Genomic DNA, 17,612 nt, shown 5'->3' with positions numbered 1-17,612 from the left:
GACAAAAAGGACTGAGCGCTTTTAGCTCTCATCAGCTTCCATAGTTCCCAGGTGCTATGACGTATTGCATTTTTTTTCTTTTCATTTCCTGTGAAGGTAAGAAGCCATGTACACTTTAGGAACACCTATATTGCAGGTCCCTTGGCAGTGACTGAAATTAGATCCTAGAGATCGGAACCAAACTGAATATGGAGGAGAATATTGCTTAGGGCCCTAAGCAGGTACCTACTGCTCAATTGGATGCAGGGCCTTTGCTTGTTCAACATAACAACAGTGTATGTGGGAGGTACTGCCATCTATTGAACAAAGGGCAGGTAGGCTATGACTAGATATCAAAACACTGCACATGTTCAATCGCATGTTTATTAGGCCTATCCTTGTGCAAAATGTTTTCTTGATATAAGCATTCCATTGAGAAAGTTTGCATAATCATTTGTGACTGACAAAATGGGATATGATAGTATATAAGTATGCAGTATAAGTTTAATCAAGTATAACTTTGCACCTGTTTAACTGTAGAAAGTATTCATGCATTGGCATGGTCTTGTAGATACCCAAGTTGGATAAAATCGGCTGCCCACGTGCAACTTCCGATAGTCTAATAAATTATTATTGAAAACTTTTGGGAGAAAATAAAGGATTCATAGACAAAGCAATTCAGTAAATAGACTTTATTTCACACTAATATCATGCAGAGAGGTAGAAAAGTGGGACTGTTTCAGCACTTCGGTCGATACAGGTTGTTATACTCAACACCACTGATGCATGTTCATCCAACATTTTTTTTTTTTTTAAATATCGCTTAACACCCTACTTTATTCTTAGATGGTGGTGTTTCATAGAGTCCAGTTTCAGCCCTTTAGCCCTTACTGGTGGAGGTAGAATGGAAGATTAATCTCAAGCCTTCTACCCTCAGATTTCACGTAAGCCTTGAAGTCAGCAGGATCCCGCTGCAGAAAATCAGATATTGTGTGGTTGAAGTGGTTCACCACAGATCTGACCACCTCCAGAATGTAATCAATGGCGCCATTCACATACTTCATGTCCATAACTGTGTTGGCATACTCTGTGATAGTTTTCATCAGGCTTACAAGGTTGCCATAAAAAGCATTGATGTAGATAGCAATGGCATCAAGGATGTCAGACTTAAGCGTGTTGTCAACAAAGTCCTGAGCTTTGTTAACGATGGCCTTCAGGGACTCACCCAGCTTCTCCAGGATCATGTCTAGGCTCTCCAGGTGCATCACAAGATCCACAATATGGTTAAGCATGGTCTTCACTGTGTTTTTAATCTGGTCGATTATCTGGGCCCCAGTCATGACATCACCAATGGGCATAGTGACCTGAATGTTACTGATCATGTCAATCATGACATTGAAAGCATACTCAACATTAACAACTATTCTCTGGATGACCCTCTCTAGCATAGCAGCAATGCTGCTGGTCAGCTTCTTGAGGACCTCAGGGACAGTGGTCATCTCATCAGAGCCAGGCAGTTTGAACTGGGTCTCCCTCAGGACCTTGATGGCAGCATCTAGGAAGACCTGGACAGTCTTCTGGTACTGGACAATTGTGTTCCTGAAGAGGATGGAGAGCTGGCTTAGATGTGGGGCATGGTTGTTGACGGTGTTGTAGGCCTCCTCAATATAGTTGATCGTAGCACTTTTCAGCTCCGCTGCATGTCTGAAGAGCTGATACTTCTCAGCAAAGCTGGTCAGAGAAGAGGTGATGGCAGGAAGCCTTTCCTGTAGTCCACTGATCATGATGTCAGGGGTCTCCATGTTGAAGACAACATTCAGATTCATTTTATCACCATCCTTGGCAGAAGCTCTGATGGTGAAGATGTCAACATCTTTCTCAGGGGCAAACTGTTTAGTAAAAAACACACAAAATGAGACCAAAACTATTTGATCATTATAACCTATTATTAATTGTGCACCAAAATATCAATATGAGATACTCACAGCATAACGACCATAAAGCCTGACATTCATCTGAGATGGAACCCTGCCATGGAACTGAAGACCCAGGAAGCCAGTGGATGGGATGGAGATGGAGGCACTGATCCCATCTTTGCGGGCAGCATAACGGAAGTTCACATCAGTGAAAGCAGGGCTGGTGATGTCCATGTTCAGTGTGAGACGGGGAGCGCTGAATAGACAAACAGGAATTGTCACTTTTCTGTAGTAAAGAAGAAGGTAATTCTACCAATACAAAAAACAGCTATTTTATGAGGAATAATTATGGAACATTTCCCTTCCTGGAATAGGAAAAGGACAAAAATCAATGTGTTCATGTGCAATCAACATAGTCAAATTGCCAATTTAAAATTCTGAGTGAATGAGAAAAAATTACTGCAAATGTTACCTCATAGCATGGGAAAAAGTATGCTGAATGTCCATGGTCAGGTCACTATGGGTCAACAAAGCCTTGCCAGTCAGGCTTAAGCCAGCATTCTCAAAGCTTGTGGTGATGGCAGCTGTTGAAGTAAATTGCTTTTAGGTAAATAATTCAAAATAGCAATTTATACTGCTCATTGAAAATGTAAAACTGTCTTGACAAGAAAATATGGTAACTCACAGTCCAGGTCATAATCCAAGAAGGCAATGGCAGAGGTAGCAGAGGATTTGAAGGTGACTTTGAAGACTGGAGCATCACCCTCCACTTCAGCTGCCAGATTTGTGATGTACACTGGGGTGACAATCTTGGCATTGGCAGAGATTTTCTGCTTGGGGGCTGTCACTTCAACAACAGTCTTCTCAAAGATGGTAAGGTCACCCAGGCTACTTGGCTGAGACATATCAATCTCAATATCAGCAGTCAAGGAAGAGGTTGGTGCAAGGTCAATGGTTGCCTGGGCAACATGCTCTCCCTTGGTGTTGAAAGTGAACACATTTGCCTCGTTGTTGCTAGTAAACTTCAGCACTGCATACACACGGCTCAGGGAGGCTTCAACAGCCAGGTTCTCATTCACATCCATGCCAATGATTTTGGTCGCACCATGGGTAAGTTTGGCATCAGCAATTACCTTGGATGTGGAGCGTAGGCCATCACCATTCAGGTACAGATTAGCCTCATTGTCCAGGACTCCCAAAGCTAGATAGTGTTCAAGCACTGTGCCATCAATGTTTGCCTTAGTGGTTGACTCCATGGAAACATACTCAAAGGTTCCCTCCAGCTTCAGGCTGTGGTCTGCCTCTGCCTTTCCGGCAGCCTTGAGTTCGGGCATGTTGAAATCACCCTTTAGCTTCAAGGTGGACACAGCATTTGCTTTGGTCTTGGTGTCCGCAACCAGATTCTGGTTTGCTTCCAGGTTGAGTACAGGCAGGGCAATCTTTGCAACAGTAGCCACAGAGACAGCGGTTTCAAAAGTCTCAGTGCTCACACTGATGGTGCTGTCATGAGTGCCTTCAATGTGACAATTTTCCAGGGACAAGGAGTTGGCCAACTTGATTCCTCTCTTGGTGGTCAGACTGGTGGTTCCATCGAGTTTGGCTTTCAGGCTCTCAAACACAGAGGCTGTGATTGCTCCCAGACGGAACACAAGATCATCCTCAGCATGCAGTCCAGCATTGACATTCAGATTGATGATGGCAGACTTGAAGGACAGATCTGTAATCAGGTTACCCGCTGAGGGAATCTGGATTAGACCCATCAAATTAACAAGGGGGGTCATCTGGCTCTTCTGGTACACAATCTTAGCATCTACATCAATAGTCTGCTCGGTGGTAGTCAAGATATGCTTTAGCCCGGTATGTTCATATAAGTTCAGATCACTGATGGCTGGGGTGCGGAAGTCAACAAAAGGCAGATCAATCTCAGGAATGCTGATGGGGCTAGTCAGGAAGTCAAGATTTGCCTCCCCATCTATAGCAGCAAAGATGCCAGCCTCCCTCTCGTTGTTTTCAATAGTGAAGTTACAGAACAGTTTGTACTGATTGAGACGGGCCAGAGCCACAGTGTTGATCTGCTGTATGTCAGGCTTGAAGATCGCTGAGTAATCATTCTGCAGATCCACCTTTCCAGTAAGAGCATCATGGAAACTGACCTTAGTGTTTCCCTTGTTCTGGAAGTTGAACACAACCTCAGTGGGACAGACAACAACATTGATTACATTGGACAGGACTCCACTGACAGTACCAACCAGATCTGTGTCATGGGTTGCCTTCAGCTCAATCTTTATATCATGAAGGTTGGCATTTCCAGATACCACTACAAGGCTGTTTTTGATTGCTGGGCCCTCTGATTCAGAACGGGCATCAAACCTGAAATAGCTGAGAATGACAGACTCAGCACTGAGGGTGTGTTTCATCTTCAGAAGGACTGTGTCTGTATCACTAGTGAAGGTCAACTTGGCTGTACTGGGGTTGATGGTGAAATGTAGGTCACTCTTGTGGGTGCTGTCATGAGAGTTGAACTTGGTAGTGCCCTCATTTCCAACAGTCAGTGTGATGGTGGTACCTTCCTGGCGGGCCACAGCTTTTTGGATGAGAGATGTCTCACTGGTGAGGCCAATCATGGGGAAGTTGAGCACATGATTGTAGGTGGTGTCAATAGTGGCAGACAAACCACCCTTAGTGGCTAAGAAGGCTTCATTCACAAGCTCAGCATTGTATGGTGCAGTGGTGGCCTTCACTGTGGTTTTGGCTGAGGCCTGGGCAGAGAGATCATAAAAGGTCACAGAAGCATGGTGGTCCAGTGCAAGAGCAGCGTGAGTGAACTTAAGGCTCTCGGCAGCAATCACACGATGCATCTTGGGGATAGCAATGCGAGCGGTGGAATCCAGGTTGAAATTGAGGATCTCGAAGTTGAGAGATGTTCCCTGGGAAGTCACGAAAGCTGTCAGCTGACGAGTATTGTCTCCATCAAGAGAGCTCTGCACCTCAGCAGCATTTCTGATAGTGTAAATAGGGGAGTTGACTTTGATCTCACCATACAGTTTGCCAAATCCTGGAATCATGAACTCACTAGGGATGACTGGCAGCTTGATCTCAGGAATCTGGAGAGTCTCAACAAGTTTCTCTGCTGGGACATGAGGGAGAGCAGGGAAAGAGATCTCGGGAAGGGTGATCTCAGGGAGGGAAATCTCTGGCAGAGCAGGAAGGTAGTTCATGGTCAGGTCTCCAAACAAAGCATTTACATCAAGCATCTTGATCTCAAAGTTGACAATGAAATCAATAAGCTCAATGATTCTCTGCTTAATGTCATCAATAGAGATGATGGTGGCTTGCACAGTGTGGAAGCCCAAGATGGTAAACTCAGGGATGTCCAGCTGTGTTGGGGGTTTAAATTCATGAAGTTTGTCCATGCTGAGCTTCATGGAGGGCACAACAAGGTCAGTGAGAGGGAAAGTGAAGGATGGTATGTTCAGCTCAGCTTTCTTCAGTTCAGTGATGAGCCCCTCAATAATTTGCTTAACCTCGCTGACAATCTTTTGTTCAGCAGCCATCTTATGAATGATCTCAATCACTTTAGTGAACACATCAGTGACAATATTCATAGCCTTGGCATGGTATTCACTCATCAGGTGCAGGACAGTGGTTATCTCAGATTTGACATCCATTTCACTGATCTTTTGCTTCAGGTGCATAGAGATCACCTTAAGGTCATTAAGCACAGCCTGGTCAATGGCATCCTTAATAGATTTGATCATTTCTGCAATCTTAATTTCCCTCAGTTGCTCCATTAAGCCCCTAACAGAGGATAAGACAAAGTTGACAAAATCTCTTGTTGCCTCAAGTTTCTGGGGTAGTTCAAGTGCCCTGATCAGCTCATTCACATGAGTAATATAAGCAGAAATCAACTGGTTTACCTCATTGGCAAAAGCATTGTAATTGAAAGACTTGAGCTTTTGCACAATGGTGTCAAGATAAAAATTCAGTTGCTCAATCACATGCTTCATTTCAGTGGCCTTCAAATAGTTGATGGCTTCTTCCATGACTTGCATAACTTTAGCACAGATGTCTGTGGCCTTCAGGTTGTCAGCTATAACCTGGATAGTTTCATCAATTTTGAACTGCTTGATCAGCTCCACAACCTTTTCCAAGATTGCCTCAACCTTCTTATCAAGCTCAAACTTGACAATCAACTCCCTCATTTTACTATGGAATGTGTTGAACTTTTCAAGGATGTCAAAACGGGCGATGAGCTCTTTGAGAGTTTCAACTGTTGAGCCAAAGAGGTTTGTTGGAATCTGTGCCATCAGCTCCTCAATATGTGCTTCCAGGTTGAGGGATGAAATGTAGCTCTTCAGTTCTTCAGCAAACTTGGTAAGGTCAAAGCTCTCAATGAACTCCTTCAGCTTGCTCACAACAGTCTCCAACTTTGCCTTGACACCAAACGCATTTTCAATATCCTGAAGGAAGGAAAGGCTAGTCTGAGTTAGTTTCTGCAGGTCAATCTGCTTAATTACCTTTTCAATGGCATCAATCACAGCAACGGTAATAGCTTTGATGTCGTACTCTTCGAGGAAAACATTCAGCTCCTGGCTGACTCTCTTGATTACATTCTCAGACAAGGTACCACTTGCAATTATTTCCTTGGTAGCAGAAACAATGATCTCCACACGGGATGCAATTTCAGTGAGGAGTTTCTCAACAGCAGCCTTTAGGTTCAACAGAGAAACCTCCAAGTCTTGAGTGGAAATAGCATATTCCTGGAAGAAAGCAATCAGGTACTGCTTCAACTGAACTGCTTTGCCTTCAATGTTCAGTTGGGCAACAAAGTCACTCACAAGCTGAGGAAGAGCCTCTAACTTAGCCATTATGTCTTCATTGCTGATGTAGTTCTGCAGTGCCTCTGCCATGCTCACAACAATGATCTTGATGTCTTCCAGGAGAGCTGGGAAATTCTCAATGAAAGGCAACTGAATCATGTGGCTCTCTGTGCTCTTATCATATTTCAGGAAGCCAGAGATAGCAAACTCCTGGTTTTCACTAGAAGGTGTGTTGAAAAGGCTAGTAAGGAGTGTGTTAGACATCTCCACTCCAAGCCTATCTGCATTGTGGTAGGCATTAACTTCCTGGTTCAGGGCATGGTTGTTCACCTTCGATTTCATTATCAGTGTGGCTTTCTGTTCCTGAGGAGTAAGGAGTGTGTCCATCTTGTTGTCAATAGTGGTCTCCAGGGAGAAACCATTATCCATCTGCTGGCTCACTGAGGCTCTGTATTCATGCGAGGTTGCAAATGCCAGGGGCTGTGCCCTAAGGAGGAACTTGCCATAGAGCTGGGCACTCTGCTTTCCGTACATGATCAGGTCACCATCGGCATTAAAGATGGCATCAAGGTTGAAGTCAAAGGGAATGATGCTGGCACGGATAGTGTGGTCAAAGCGCATTGGCTGAGAGTTGAAGCGGGCATCATTGGTGATCCTGGCAGCAAGACCAACAACTTCAAGCTCAGTGTTGTGGCTCATGTGAGTTCCAAACAGTTTTCCAGTGGTGCTGCACTTAGCATTGGCAGTCAGGTCAGCATAATTTACCTCATAAGTGTGCTTGATCTCTTCCTCACCACAGATGGCTTTCAGGCTTCCAGTCAGGTCCATCTTGTAGAGCTCTGCCTTCAGCTGAGCTTCATTAATGAAGTTGGTGGCCAGCACTTTCAGGTTGTTATTGACATTTGCAGAAGCAGTGTAGGGCTTCAGGTCGATGGTGATGTCATGAGTATAAGAGGCATGCTCACTTACACTGGCTTCAGTCTTTGAGTTGAAGTCAAAGCTAGAGAGAGTCATGGCCAGGGTGTTGGCATTATCAACCTTGATGTCATACATTGCAGCCTTGTTGTTGATGGACAGAGTAGCCTTTGAGGCATCAAGTCCAGCACTGAAGGTGTTTTCCAGGGTCAGGGGGCTCTGGAGGGTGGTTGTTCCACTTGTAGCCAAACCGTCCTTGTTCATTGTCAGAGTAGCCTTGTGAATAGCCTCATTCTCGAGGAGCTTCACAGTGGCATCACTGCTCGCAGCCAGACCATTGACATCAAGGGAGGCAGAAAGCAGACAGTAGATACGGTTTTCAGATTGTTCTGCGTTGGTCTCCATCCTCATGATGACTTCACCTGCACCGGCAGAGGCCTCTGCCTGATTGCGGATCTTCATGCCAAGAGCAAACGCATTCGTATCACATTTCAGTGACAGCTTCTGGTCTTTGAAGGAAAGCTCAGCAGTGTGGGTCAGGATGTCTTCGAAAGCATTGGTGTTGGACACAACAGAGAGTTCACCATTGGCAAAGGTTGCTGCAATTGTGTTCTCGGCCTGAACGACTGTAGAGTCAATCTTCAGAATAGAATCAATCTTTGCCTCTGGCCTGAATGGGAAGATGATAAAAGATTGGGTGGAAATTGTGTTGCCATAGATGGGTCCAGCCTTGACTGTTCCCTCAAGGTTGCTATCAGCAGAGATTTCTTCAGTGTTGATGCCAGCCATGCCAGTGTGTTCTAGGGCAATATTGAGACCGAAGGGACTTGTGGCTTCAATCTTGCTGCTTGATTTCAAATTGAATTTGTCTGTGAAAGTGGCATCCTCAATGACAGTAATACTGGCTTCAATGAATTTATGTACCAAAGAGCTTTTCAATTGGGCTTTGATAGAATCAGTGTTGGCCAACATTCCAGAGCCTAAAAAAAGAAGAAAGGGAAGAAAAAGATAATTGATGATAATTCATAATTGCATAGACAATGCACACAGAAAAAAAAAACAAAATTTGCTGCTATGCGATATACACAATTATTAAAAACAACAGCAATTATCATGCAACTATCATGCAACAAATTCTGAATTCATTATTGATATTCACTATTAAATACCTTCCATCTTTATTGAGAGGATATCGAATGAGGAGGTTCCTTTCACATCAAACATAGCTGAGTAGCTTGGTGTCGCCACAACATCTTTGCCGGCAGCCATTGAGGCCTCCAAGTCATAGAGGTTGCTCTTCACCACAGTTGAAAACTCAGCTTTGTCAAAGAGTGGCACAGACACAGAAAGGCTCTCAGGGATAAAAAGCTCTGGGATGGGAATCTCCATGGAGACGATCTCCAGTCCAAACTGGGGCATAGACACGTGGGGTGTGGTTAAGGCAGGTGGGAAGTTTAGCTCCTCTGTTGACTTTCCTCCAAGAGGGAGAGGGATAGCAATGGTGAAGTGCTCGTTGTTGAAGTGGTAGACTACCTTTGCCTCACTGTTTAAAAATGGAAAAAGAGAAAATAAATTTTTGGAATAATTTGCACATAATTAAATGATGACCCTTGAGTTTTTTTAATCTTACCCATTCAGGAACAGTTTCTCTGGCAGAGAAATCTCAGGCATATCAGGCACTCTGAAGTTCTGAATGTAAGGGATATCAGTGGTGTACTTCTCCATGTAGTTATTTATTGCCTGAGAAACAAATAGTACTTGTTTTATGCTGACTTCATATTTGAAACTAAAATTCTGTTGGTCAAGATATTTGTGAAATCCAAGTTTCATACCTCCACAGACTTGACGAGAATGTGACGGACCTTCATGTCAGTCTCCCCCACCCGCATGTCAAGAAGATCATTGCCATACTTGTCAACCAGGTCAGAATATGGAAGGAGGATCTCAGAGTTCATATCAGACTTGACCTCAACCTCAATCTTGCTGTCATCTATAAAAATAAAGAATGATGAATAGAACCCTGAAAAGTTAATCTAAGCAAAAACATGCACCCATCTACCTAGTAAGCAATTCTAAGTGATTATGAAGTGATTATGTGAGGTTCTGAAAAAATTGAGTAACTGGAAAAACATAATACCATATTTCATTGTGATTTTCTGGTCAGAGGTGGCCCCCAGGAGCTTGATGTCACTCTCAAGCTCTAATTCCAATTCCTCATCACGCTTCAGGTTGGCTGTGACTGTAGCATCAGCATTGATCATAGGGACAAGAAGTTGGACTTGCAGCATAGCTTCCTTCATGGCCTTCAGACTTTGAAAAATAGACCAATGAGTCAGCATATTTTTAATGATGAGGATGATATTTATGTTATTTGATAAGGATATGACTGATTTCTTACTTGGCACGGCCAACCAGGGAGAGCTGAGGGATGTTCTTGTTTACAAGGTCAAGGTAGATGGAGTGAGTTCCTTTGCCCTTGGTGTTGCTAACAACACCCAGTCTGAATCCAGCCTCCACATCATAGTCAGGGATCTGGATGTCAGTAGTGATGACATGCTTCCTCCTGTTGTACTTCATGACTGCTCTGGCTTCAGTGGGCTCCGCACCTGGTGTTAGCCAAAAAACAGTAAAATTGAAAGACTCCACTAAACTTGAGTCTTTCACTAAATGGATCCGGTGATGATGAGGATAAGATTTCACCAAATCATACATTACCTTCTGCCCTCAGAATCATCTTCACAGAGTCAACCTTCTGCCGGCCCCCATCTCCCTCCTTGAGGAGCTCATAGGTAATGGTGGCAGTGTATTCAGTGACTTCACCAGTAGGATGGAGTTCCACAGCAATCCTATTAAGGTAAATAGGAATTAAATGAATGAATGAATGAATGAATGAATCAATCAATCTTAATTCATTTACTTTAAAACATTAATATTTGTTTGTGGATTAGAGGGTCTCGCTTACTTGCTGTCTCCAGTGAAGGGGAAGTAGGGAGTCGTGTCATAAGAGAAAGCATCGGTGTACTGCAGGGCAGTGCAGTACTTCATTCCAGCGAAGAAGGGAGTGCACTCACTAACATCAACCTTGTCGTTCACCATAGGGGGGATAGTCTTTACCTCAGCTCCAGTCACTGCCACCAGGGTGTTTCTATATTTGAAATGAACGTAGAAATCAAGAATGTTGCAATCACAGGTATAACAGCCCCTCAAATATTTGCATAAAAGTTCTACTCAGGCTTACGTGATGCTGATGAGTTTAGTAGGGTTCCTGGGAGCAGGGATGGTCAGCTTGACATTGTCGCTTCCCATGGAGACCTTGGCACTCAGCCCACTCTCGTGGAAAAGGCTGGTGTGCATTTCCAGTCCAGACTTAATGTATTCAGGGATGTGGGAGCCAACCTGAGTCACAAACTCAATGCCAGCAGAGGGCATGAAGGTAACCTCGCTCTGTGCAGAAACATAGGGGGAGGGAACTGAGCTGTAAACCCAACAGAGATACTGTACCAGATGGTAAACTTACAGTATATCTGAATGCTAAACATACTTATGTAAATCATTTCAAAAATGAAGGTTTACCATGTCTCGAGCAATCTTAAATCCACCCTTGATCCCAGGGGTGAAGGTACCAGACAGGGCAATCCTCAGAGGCACACCGGTGGCAGTGGGCAGGAAGAATTCATTGTCCATGAAGATGTAGTGGGCAAAGATTGTGTTGTCAGCCTTAGTCATCATACCCTTCATCAGCTGTTGGAAATATAGTAACACATATTACAAGTGTTCAATAATACAATAGATAAACAGAACATTCAGTGAAAACTAGCAAACATGGATAAAGCAGGTGACAGTGAACAACTTTGTGAATGATTCTTTGACACTTTGTAACTTGAACATACATCCATAGGGAGCATCTTCATCATGTTGTCAGCCATCATGGCAGCAGAGTAGGCCATCTCCTCCATGTCACGGGTCTTGAGGTATCCCAGCTCATTTCCCAGCAGCCTCAAATAAACCATGGCCTCAGGGGCCTCCTGGGCCTTCAGTTCCCTCACCAGTTTGTTGAGGTTGCGTCCAATTTCTCTCATGATGTTCTGGGTGGTCTGAGGACATGGGATTGAGACGATATCATGATTATTAGGATCATATTTTGCATTTTGATAAGTCAAAGTGTGAATTTTGGGTTACCTGTCTTTTCCCTCTATCATTCCTGAGAGCAGGCAGCATGTTCCTCAGGACCTCATTGACCTCATGTGGCATCTTGTCAGAGACAAAATACATGGTCTTCAGGACGGTGTCAGGGAAGAATCCGTTCTCTCCAAACAAGGCCTCAACAGTTGGCTCAAGTCCTTTGCCCTCCATGCCAATCTGGAAATGTAAGAATTCTTGTTTTTATTGTAAACTGCAGACAGATCACTTTTGACAACTAAACAAAAACATCATTATTACATCTTTAAAGAAAGTTATTTTTTTTCACGTACCTCCATCATGTCAATGTCATAGCCGAATGCCTTCAGGGTCATTTCAAGCATGACCTCCTTGGGCAGGTAGCTGGTACCCTCAAAGATCATGTTGCCCTCCACGGAGCCCATCTTGTAGTTGCGAGAGAACTTGATGGGGTCCATGATGGTTCCAATCTCATTACCCTGCAGGGCTTCAAGAATCTTCTGCCTCAGCCTGTAGGAAAGAAAGACAGACAAAGAGGTTATGATTAAACCAGTGATGGTGAGCATAAAATAAAATGAATAAAAAGACGTCTTCTTATCATTTATCTTATTAGCTAATGCAGCAAATGTCATTAAGATGTTTCACTTACTCTTGGGTCTCGGGGTCAGTTGAGGACAAGATGTTGGTAATGTGGGAGATGACAAAGCTCTTGGCCTGTTGGTCCTGCTCACTGGGCAGGGCAGCAGCCAGCTGGGCCAGTTCACTTGGCTGAGGGTCCTTCATCAGTACCAGATATGCAGCAACACGCTTCTGCAGGGGGCTAGCGCTGTCCAGAAGGACCTGCATTAGAACCTCTCTGTCCTGTGACCAAAAAATATATCCCTCATGAAGAATGAAATTAACATAGAAATAATATTTAAAATATTCTGTTAAACAGTTGACTTGCCTCCTCAGGGACTGGAGTCAGCCTGTAGACCTGGATGGCAGCCTGCTGGACAGCCAGGGAAGCAGCAGGCTGGTTCACACACTGGATCACAGCGGCCCTCAGAGCAGGACCGGCAGCTCCCATGGCTGCACCCATGTTTCCAATAACCTAAAATGAGAGACCAGTTAATTCTTTTGATCTTTCATTTACCGTCTTTCAATAAATTAAGACATGAAGGAATGGAGATGGTCACTCACTCTCAGAGTCATGAAAGTATGGTCACTGTCACCAGTGCAGTCACCCAGCTGGGAGCCCATGAACCGAGCAACAGCGTAGATTTCAGGGGTAAGTTTGTCTTCAGCTTTGTAGAATCTATTAAGGAAAAAAAGCAATACAATTGAAAATTAGGGCTATGGTAAAATTTCTGATGTGGTATTTATTCAACACACAGTATTTTAATAACATATCTTCACTCACTTCTTGACAACATTGCTCAGGGCATACATGATGGTCTTGCTTGGCTTGTACTGAGCCATTTCCAGCATGTCATTAATCAGAAGGGGAGAGGGGTTGGACACCAGTCCCATAGCGAACACAGTGGCATCAACCTCAAGTGAGGAGCTGTCGAAGGTCCTGAGGATCTGCATGATGGCGCTGCTGCACTCAGGGGTACCACACTGGGCCAGAACCTGGAAGGTCAGGGCACGGGACACTTCAAGGGCCTCGGGAATGACACTGCTCAAGGTCTGAGTCTTCATCCCACGGACCATCATAACAAGCTTGTGGAAGAGGTGGGCCCTCCTTTCGCCCTCAGTCTCGGGCAGAGTGGCCAGTTCTGTCAGGAGAGCCAGACCAGCATCCTTATCCTGGATAACACTTTTGTCCTCAGCAGCCTCCATGTGCAGACCCTTGACATCGGCCTCACCTATGATACACAAAAGCACAGTTGGAATGAGGCAATCGTAGCTTTCAGCAACAATTTGAAAAAAAAAAATTAAACCATAAATAAAAAGATAAATGAAAGGAGGTGCTTACTGTAGTCAAATACTCTATCATTGTGAGCAGAAACTCCCAGCAGAGTCAGTTCTTGCTTGCCAACATTGGTAATTCCATATTCTCCCCTATGGGCAGACAATACAGGGTTGAGAAAAACTACAGAACTCCTGGGCAAGACATATCAGTACAAGCACTCAGTGGAACAAGGTATAATTTTAGAGAGCAGTATGAGGTTTGACTTACTTGTGAGAGAAGGGCACCAGGATGTGGTTCTCAGTGCAGGACCCAGAGGTCATGTGCTTGTTTGCATTGTCAAACTGGTAGTTGCAGGTTTGAGAGCTCCTGACCAGCTGGGCAAGAGGGTAGTGCTGAAAAAGGACAGAAGATTTTTCTGGATTATTTGAAATGGAAGTGGTAATCCACAAGATTCTTGTTGTTTTTTTGGCAACATTTTTGGTGATAAGCGGTCATTGCTGTCATTGCACTGACTGCACTTCCCAGAAATCACTGTGATGTTTTTTTCCTTGGATTTTCTGTTGATGAAGTTTGTGTTTCTGTTGGTAGCACTCTTTATTTGTCTGTTTAGCCATGGTAGCTATCACTGCTCATGCTAATTACCCATTTCTTATCCTCTACTTATTCCAAATAAGCTGCTCATTGTAACAGAAAACACATCACTTTCTGTGCGACTGAGGATTTTTCCCTGGAAAGACTACCTGACACCGGGTATTTAGAGTGACAAATGTAGCAAATGTAAAAGCTGTCATGAACAGGGTATAGGTTGAATCATTACTGTGTTTTCTCAATCAGCAATGAAGAGTAGCAAAGTGTGAATACATTTTTTATGAAAATGTCACGATAACATGTCTTGATATTTTGATGTTTTGACCAACTATAGCACTTGGATGTCTTACCATGCCAGAGATAAGGGCCAAGGGGCTGGTGTGGTCTCTCATGGGGACAAATTTGTCGCACCTGGACAGATCCCTGGTCAGGCTGATGTCGGTAGCAATGTCCTCTCTAGCATTGACAGAGTATTGGGTCTTGCACATGCCGTGGATGGTGGGCTGAAAGGGGTGTGAAAAGAGATTTGGATATTATTACTGATAATGTTGAAAAGTGTTGTCTTTGTCTTCATTCTATTTGAGGAAACAACTATTGCTTGACGCAGTGCTGTGTTTAATTTGAAAATATACAGGCTTACAGCTCTAACAAATAAAGTGTATGTTTTTGGCTATAATGTGTGGGTGACTTACCATGTTCTTGTTCTTGTTTTCTTCCAGCAGAGGCACGGCCAGAGCAGAGATTATACCCCTTTTGATGTTCAGGATAGATGCTGTCTCCCCCCCCTCGGGGTACAGTTTCACATCGTACACACCCTCAACCACAACCTTAAGAGGATACCTAAACAAAATGCGAGACTTTTATTATGAAGTCATACATCAAATGTGTTTTAGTTCATAATGTGTTTATATGAGTGGGAATCTCTTTTTAACTAGAAAATTGTTAAGCTAATTAAAAAAATTATTCACACAGTGTTACTTACATCTCCATTTCAGCAGCAAAGGCATCAGAGCTGGGTGCAGGTCTGACCACAGGGTTGCCATCTGCATCCATGTCGACCACCTCACTCAGGCTACAGCCAGTGGTGCGGATGATGAAACTGCAAGTCTGAGGTACTTCAATTTCAACCTGTTAAAAGATAATTTTAGCTTTTCCCTGCTGGATATGGCATTGAAACAAACACATGCTCATTAAATGGATGCTGTACAATGGAGAATAATAGTGAAATGATCTGAAATACAGCTGTCAAAGTAGATTGGAATCTACCTTGCAAGAGGCCTTAGGTCCATTCCTGAGATGTGAAGCACCATTGATGGAATTCAGGGACTCGGCTTCATACAGGTATTCATACTTGTGGAAGGCTTTGTACCTGTGATTCACTGTTAGAGAAGATAATCATTTCAAATACGAGTTCAGCACACTCTCAGTACTATGAGAAAATGCGCCAATGTTAAATATGTTCAAAGTGCAATACTAGAGTTATTTAACCATGGTTAAAAAACTACAAACAGATAAGAAATCATATAGTGTGCATATGCACAAATGTGTGCAGTTATGTTTTTGTTAGTGCAAAAATTGAGAAAAAAATGAGTTGCTCAGTCAGTTGCTTAAACAATTGTTGCATAACTGGCACATAAATTCCATTTTTGTTATACATTTTTCATCAATATTTCAAAATAGTGTAACTTACGCAGGCATGATCCATGGGCATCTGAAAAGTAAACATAAGCCAATTAAATGAGTGAAACAGCTTCACTCAGAATTTGTTTGCTGCCACAAGCAAACTGTTATGCCAAAAGAGATTTCAGTTCAAAGTGTTCAAACATAATCTGTAATTCTATTAAAAACCACAAAAATTTTGATGTTGATGATAAAGTGTATTAAAACGCTACTTAAAATCAATCTCATTCTGGACCTCATCTCTAGAAAATTGGTTGGTTCAAGTATTACTAATATAAGCATGAAAACCCAAATCAAATACTGTAAGAAAGAGTTAGAAGGGTACTTACAAGTCAAGGCAACTGTGCTCAGGAGCAGCAAAAGGCAGAGCTTTGAGTCCCCCATGATGGGTTCACTGCAGCTCTCTCCTATGGGCTTGGTGAGTACTCGGACGAGACTGAGGTCTGAACCCCAGCACAGGCCTTTTATACCCAAGGTGTTCAATATGAAGGGAAGGTGGGAATTACAGACAGTACTGTCCCAGTTCCAAAGTCCACTCCATACGTATGTGTGGAGGGACAAAGGCAACTAGTTTCATAAAGCTTTCCATTGCCAACTTGCAGAATCAGTCTTTTTGGGTTGAAATACATACACACATTCAAATGGCGTTGTGCAGAAGGGAAATGCAGAAAGTGCAGAAAGAAATAAGTACAGGTGCTTTATTTTTGATATAGCAGAACAATTCAGACATAAGACGGTGCTCACCAATATCATGCCAGTTTAAAAGGTTATTAGCTTGAGCATACTCTTTCAGCGACTAATTTAAAAAAAAAGAAGCTCTCTATCTTTAGGCTCTGAGTGACCTGCTTTTTTTTTTAATCACTGTCTAATATTGCACCAATCTGATTTGGATTTTGGCACACAAGATGAATTACAGGGGAGGAGAGAAATTTTTTTGTTTTTTGTTTTTTTTCCATAATTTTATGCCTGCTACAATGAATCAGTTCAATGGTGAATGTATTTTGAATGCTGATGGTATAAAACAAAGACCAAAACCCAGTGATGGGGACTAGGTGGAAACTCTGCGTCCATGGGACTCTACCGACAACTACATTATTTTCTTGCAAAAACTTTAAAAACTGATTAAATTAACAAGACTCCATCAAAACAGTTAGATTCCCAAAATCCACAGAGTCCCCATTTTACCTGGTGTGTGATAAAGTTCAGAACCATCTTGCAAAATCAATCAATCACAATAATTATTCAAAGATGCAATCCAGAAACTGTGGGGCTTCTGCCTCTGGGCATTGATAAGGTGTAATTACATTGAACTTGTATAGGTTGTTATCAACCATCTACTCAGAGGACTATTGGACTATAGTCTCTGCCCTTTATGTATGTGTGATTTTGCTTGCTATCTTCGTTGGATGAAAATGCACACCAAAGGCAATCCAAAATCAGTTTGAGAAATAAATGTTCCAAAATTTTGTCAACCATCTACAAAAAGTGAGTCCTGCTCTTACAAAACGATTGCTAGCACAAAATGGCCTGGATCCCATATATTTAAGAGATATTGAATGAAGAACTTCAAATGTTTTTTTTCGACCAAAATGGACAAATTGAGTTTTTGACTGAACTGTAGGCTATATAATCTATTGGTTACTTATCAACCAAGGTCCC

At 43.0% G+C, this 17,612-nt stretch overlaps 1 protein-coding gene across 1 annotated transcript; it reads right to left on the bottom strand.

Moving 5' to 3' along the window:
- Window positions 1-866: 866 nt before the first annotated feature.
- LOC139662107 (apolipoprotein B-100-like) lies at window positions 867-16,337 on the bottom strand. The gene is made up of 27 exons (XM_071540704.1): window positions 16,283-16,337; window positions 15,540-15,652; window positions 15,256-15,401; window positions 14,966-15,113; window positions 14,624-14,776; window positions 13,953-14,077; window positions 13,749-13,834; window positions 13,191-13,638; window positions 12,971-13,085; window positions 12,735-12,881; window positions 12,438-12,649; window positions 12,103-12,298; window positions 11,810-11,989; window positions 11,521-11,724; window positions 11,204-11,371; window positions 10,869-11,074; window positions 10,593-10,775; window positions 10,341-10,476; window positions 10,029-10,228; window positions 9,768-9,940; window positions 9,463-9,620; window positions 9,261-9,370; window positions 8,800-9,173; window positions 2,581-8,610; window positions 2,368-2,479; window positions 1,965-2,181; window positions 867-1,868 (listed from the first exon to the last, which is right to left on the bottom strand). Exons 1-27 carry the CDS (start codon window positions 16,335-16,337, stop codon window positions 867-869), a joined length of 11,397 nt encoding a protein of 3,798 aa, XP_071396805.1.
- Window positions 16,338-17,612: the final 1,275 nt, after the last annotated feature.

Source organism: Centroberyx affinis, unplaced genomic scaffold, assembly GCF_046629955.1.
Source record: "Centroberyx affinis isolate AG114_WGS23_722 - 3 ecotype Tasmania unplaced genomic scaffold, CSIRO-AGI_Caff_v1 ptg003709l_1, whole genome shotgun sequence".
NCBI classification, from domain to species: Eukaryota; Metazoa; Chordata; class Actinopteri; order Beryciformes; family Berycidae; genus Centroberyx; species Centroberyx affinis.
This window is presented reverse-complemented; position numbering and strand designations above follow the sequence as displayed.

Coding starts and splice junctions, on each gene's coding strand:
- LOC139662107 (XM_071540704.1), bottom strand. CDS start 16,337: ATGGGGGACTCAAAGCTCTGCCTTTTGCTGCTCCTGAGCACAGTTGCC. Junction 11,990..12,102: donor ATGACATTGACATGATGGAG/GTACGTGAAAAA, acceptor TTACATTTCCAG/ATTGGCATGGAGGGCAAAGG. Junction 11,372..11,520: donor TGAAGATGCTCCCTATGGAT/GTATGTTCAAGT, acceptor TATTTCCAACAG/CTGATGAAGGGTATGATGAC.